At 66.7% G+C, this 819-nt stretch overlaps 1 protein-coding gene across 1 annotated transcript in view; it reads right to left on the bottom strand.

The window, feature by feature from the left end:
• Window positions 1-14: 14 nt before the first annotated feature.
• The window catches only part of MNEG_9157 (hypothetical protein), a gene marked incomplete at both ends in the record, with an annotated part of 10,924 nt that continues 10,119 nt past the window's right edge, over window positions 15-819 (bottom strand). The window contains 2 exons of the mRNA XM_014042371.1: window positions 15-101; window positions 342-486. Of these exons, the coding sequence (XP_013897825.1) occupies window positions 15-101; window positions 342-486 (232 nt within the window). The remainder of the gene's footprint in view (window positions 102-341; window positions 487-819) is intronic.

Raw genomic sequence — 819 nt, 5'->3', positions numbered from 1 at the left:
CCCCAAGACCCCCCTCACCTGATTTCTTGGCCCTTCTTATCCGCCTGGTCCTGCGCAACAGCCACCTGCCCCTGAACGTTGTCCAGCTCAGCGCGCGCCACCTGGCAAGGGGGGGTGGGTGTCGGCCGAGACAGCGGTCCGTCCGCGACGCGGGCAGCCGCGCTGAGTCAGCGTGAAAGGGCGGGTCCACGCTGTGTCAAGCATTTTGACATCGTCACGTCATGCTTCGTGCACGCTCGTGCGCGCTGCTTTGCCTTTTGTTTCACCGGAGCCGCAATCAGATGGCCGCTCCCCACGCCGCTCGCGCCCCGACCCCAGTGCACCCACGCGCCGATCCGCACCCGCCCGCTCCCGAGCTCGGCGCCCGCGCGCACCTGCAGGCTGGCCAGCGCCTCGCCGCGCGCCACGGCGGCCTCGGCCTGCGCGCGCGCCGCGCCGTCGGCCTGGGACCGCAGAGCCGAGATCTGCTGGGCTTGAGCGGAAGACCTGCGGGCAGGGACAGGGTTCAGGGACCAGGTATCGGGTTTGCTCGGAGAGAGGGCTGGGGCTCGGTGTTGCGAGGAGGCAAGGGGTTTGTGATTGAGGGAAGGGGGGCCAATCGGGGCAGAGCGCGTCGTCGGCAGTTGCATCGTGCATGTTTTGTGCCCCCTGCGATAAGATCGCGGGGGTGTACCCGTCAGTCTCACCGCCAACGTAGAAGGGCATGCAGACCGATGCGCGCGTGAGGACACTCCCTCACACACACACACACACACACACACACACACACACACACACACACACACACACACACACACACACACACACACACACACACAC

Source organism: Monoraphidium neglectum (assembly GCF_000611645.1).
Source record: "Monoraphidium neglectum strain SAG 48.87 unplaced genomic scaffold scaffold01838, whole genome shotgun sequence".
Taxonomy (NCBI): domain Eukaryota; kingdom Viridiplantae; phylum Chlorophyta; class Chlorophyceae; order Sphaeropleales; family Selenastraceae; genus Monoraphidium; species Monoraphidium neglectum.
The sequence above is the reverse complement of the archived record's forward strand: the minus strand, read 5'-3'. Positions and strand labels throughout refer to the sequence as shown.